The sequence below is a fragment of the Poecilia latipinna genome, unplaced genomic scaffold (genome assembly GCF_001443285.1).
Source record: "Poecilia latipinna isolate Pla-1442-1.1 unplaced genomic scaffold, P_latipinna-1.0 Scaffold3485, whole genome shotgun sequence".
Taxonomy (NCBI): domain Eukaryota; kingdom Metazoa; phylum Chordata; class Actinopteri; order Cyprinodontiformes; family Poeciliidae; genus Poecilia; species Poecilia latipinna.
In genome coordinates, this window is record NW_015116101.1 from 35,637 (window position 1) to 38,405 (window position 2,769).

The 2,769-nt window shown below is 49.3% G+C and overlaps 1 protein-coding gene across 1 annotated transcript in view; it reads right to left on the bottom strand.

Moving 5' to 3' along the window:
* The window catches only part of atp6v1g1 (ATPase H+ transporting V1 subunit G1), a 6,330-nt gene extending 4,680 nt beyond the window's left edge, over window positions 1-1,650 (bottom strand). Inside the window, exons 1-2 of the mRNA XM_015024003.1 lie at window positions 1,444-1,650; window positions 507-607 (exon numbers count right to left, since the gene is read on the bottom strand). Of these exons, the coding sequence (XP_014879489.1) occupies window positions 507-607; window positions 1,444-1,525 (183 nt within the window). The 5' untranslated portion in view covers window positions 1,526-1,650. The remainder of the gene's footprint in view (window positions 1-506; window positions 608-1,443) is intronic.
* Between the last annotated feature and the right edge of the window lie 1,119 nt (window positions 1,651-2,769).

A 2,769-nucleotide genomic window follows, 5' to 3' on the forward strand; every position in this document is an offset into this window, starting at 1 on the left:
ACTGGGTCAGAACCGGATCAGAACCAGGTCAGAACCGGATCAGAACCAGGTCAGAACCGGATCAGAACCAGATCAGAACTGGATCAGAACCGGATCAGAACCGGATCAGAACCGGGTCAGAACCGGATCAGAACCAGATCAGAACCAGGTCAGAACCGGGTCAGAACCAGATCAGAACTGGATCAGAACCGGATCAGAACCGGATCAGAACCGGGTCAGAACCAGGTCAGAACCGGATCAGAACCAGGTCAGAACCAGGTCAGAACCAGGTCAGAACCGGATCAGAACCAGATCAGAACCGGATCAGAACCAGATCCATGTCGGAACCGGATCAGAACCAGATCAGAACTGGGTCAGAACCAGATCAGAACCGGATCAGAACTGGGTCAGAACCAGATCAGAACCGGATCAGAACCAGGTCAGAACCGGATCAGAACCAGATCAGAACCGGATCAGAACCAGATCCATGTCAGAACCAGATCAGAACCAGATCAGAACCGACTCACCGCTGCCTCCTTGGTCTTGAACTCCTTCTCGCGCTGCAGCCGGTACTGCTCGATCTCGGCCTGGGCCTCCTCCTTGGCCTGCTTCAGGCGCCGGTTCTTCCCTGCACACCGAACAGAACCTTCAGAACCAGGGTTCGGATCAGAACAGAACCACAGCCCAGCAGCTTTAAGCCAACCAACAGTTTTATTTTTCCTCAGAACCCAAGGAGGTCCAGAAAGACCCGGTTTGGCCTCTGGTTCCGGTCCAATAGAACTGGGTCAGCGGGCTGTGAGCCAGAGGAAATATTCAAACAAACTTCCTGAGCACCAAAATAAAAGCCCTTCAAAAAATTGGTGATTAAAATCGTCTTCATGGATTCCTAAGCATGTTCCGGTTCTCCATTCGGAACCTCTGCATCAACTCTTCTGGGTCGAACCGAGCCCTGTTTACCGAACCAGCCAATCCCAGGACATCACGTGATGTTACCATCAGACGGAATCAGACAGGAACCTTTATCGTCCTGTCTGGGCCTCTCTGATGAGCCGAGCCGAACCGGTCCGGTTCTCAGTAGTTCGGGACATGTCTCAGACCAACAGCACGGACGGTTCGGTACAGGTGGCGGGCAGAATACCCTCCAGAACCGGACAGAGCTGCATGAACTGTGAGCCGACGAAGTGAGGGAACTTTTTCGTTTCAGAAACCGGTTCCGGTTCGGTAAAATGTTCCGATGCTGACCGAGCAGCTGACGGTAAAAGTTAAATCTGCTGGTTTTATCACAGAGTTCTGCAGCGGGCACCTGAAGGAGACCACTGATCTGTCCGAGCGGGTCCTACCAGACCCACCGAGCCTGAGCCCGGTCTGAGCGCCCCGCTGCCCGGTACCGGATTCGGCTCTGACCCAACACAGCAGCCCCACAGCGGGCTGCCCGCCGTCCCGCAGGCCGCCTCTTATACTCACGTTTCCGGGCCTCTGTCACCTTCTCCGCCGCTCTCTTCTCGGCCTGCAGCAGCTGCTGGATGCCCTGAGACTGACTCGCCATGCCGGGGACGGAACCGGGGACAGAACCGGGGACAGAACCGCAGAAAAACGGCGAAACGATGAAGGTCGTGAGAAGGATGGAGGCTTCCTCTGCAGTCAGCTGACTCTGCGTCACAATGCGGCGCGTCACGTGATCCGCTCAGCTTCCTGTTTTCATCGGAACCAGAGCCGAGCTCTGATGTGTTTAAAGTGGCTTTAAATAATCATTTTGTGTTGGAATCATTCAAATAAACAGCCTTTCTTCCCAAAAATATTGTTCATGTTAGTCAGTTTTATAAGTAAAAAGATAATGACTTCTAGTTTCAAAGTTATTTTTATTCTATTGTGGCCAGAAAGACCAAATGCAAATTGAGTCATTTCACTAACTGAAGAGTCCCGACTGTTCATCTAATCCAGGGTCCCCAGACTTTTTCCTGAGGGCCACATAACTTTCCCTTCTCTGCTGGGGGCCGATGTAACAGAAAAAGTGACGACTGCAGGAGCCTAAATGTAAAAATGTATTGTTTTCCAGAAAGCCCAATCAAATAACCCTCACTGGGTTCTTCACAGAAAAAATCCAGGAAATAAATAATAACACTATTTATGAAATAAATACCGTATTTTCCAGACTATAAGCCGCAACCCCAAAGTTTTTTTTAAAAAAACACTAAACATACACATATAAACCACAGATTTCTCTGCCGCTCCAGGTTTTCCACAGCGATGCAGCAGAGGGGGGCGGACACCCAAAGTTTGAGTCATAACAGGTCAATTGAATATCACATTTATTACGGTTGAAAAAGAAAAAGTTGCCAAGTTTAGATTTAACTGAACTGATTACGGTAGTTTCCAAACGGAAACTGTAACAGTAAAAGTTCTGATCCTTCGTGTTGCTACTAGCATGAGCTAAATGAAAATAGGGGCTTTCCATAGACATGAATACTAGACCCTCACTGGGCGCTGAGTCCTACGTAACAGCGGCCGCCATCTTGTATGTGGCAGCAGAGGATCGGAGCTCCTTCAGTCCTGTTCTGTGTGTTTCAACTGTTTTACGAAACAAACTGGATTCACTGGCATCACCTTTCAGGGGTAAGGATAAAAGATCAGAATTACTTGACTTTGCAGTGTTGAAGAAGATTTTAAGTTATAATATTTCTTCAGAAAGAAACTCTTTGGCTCGAACTTCTTCATCCCAGGTTCTCCCGTCGGGCCGCGTGTAGCCACACAAAAACAACGAGTGCAGACGTCACAGAATTACAGAGTTTA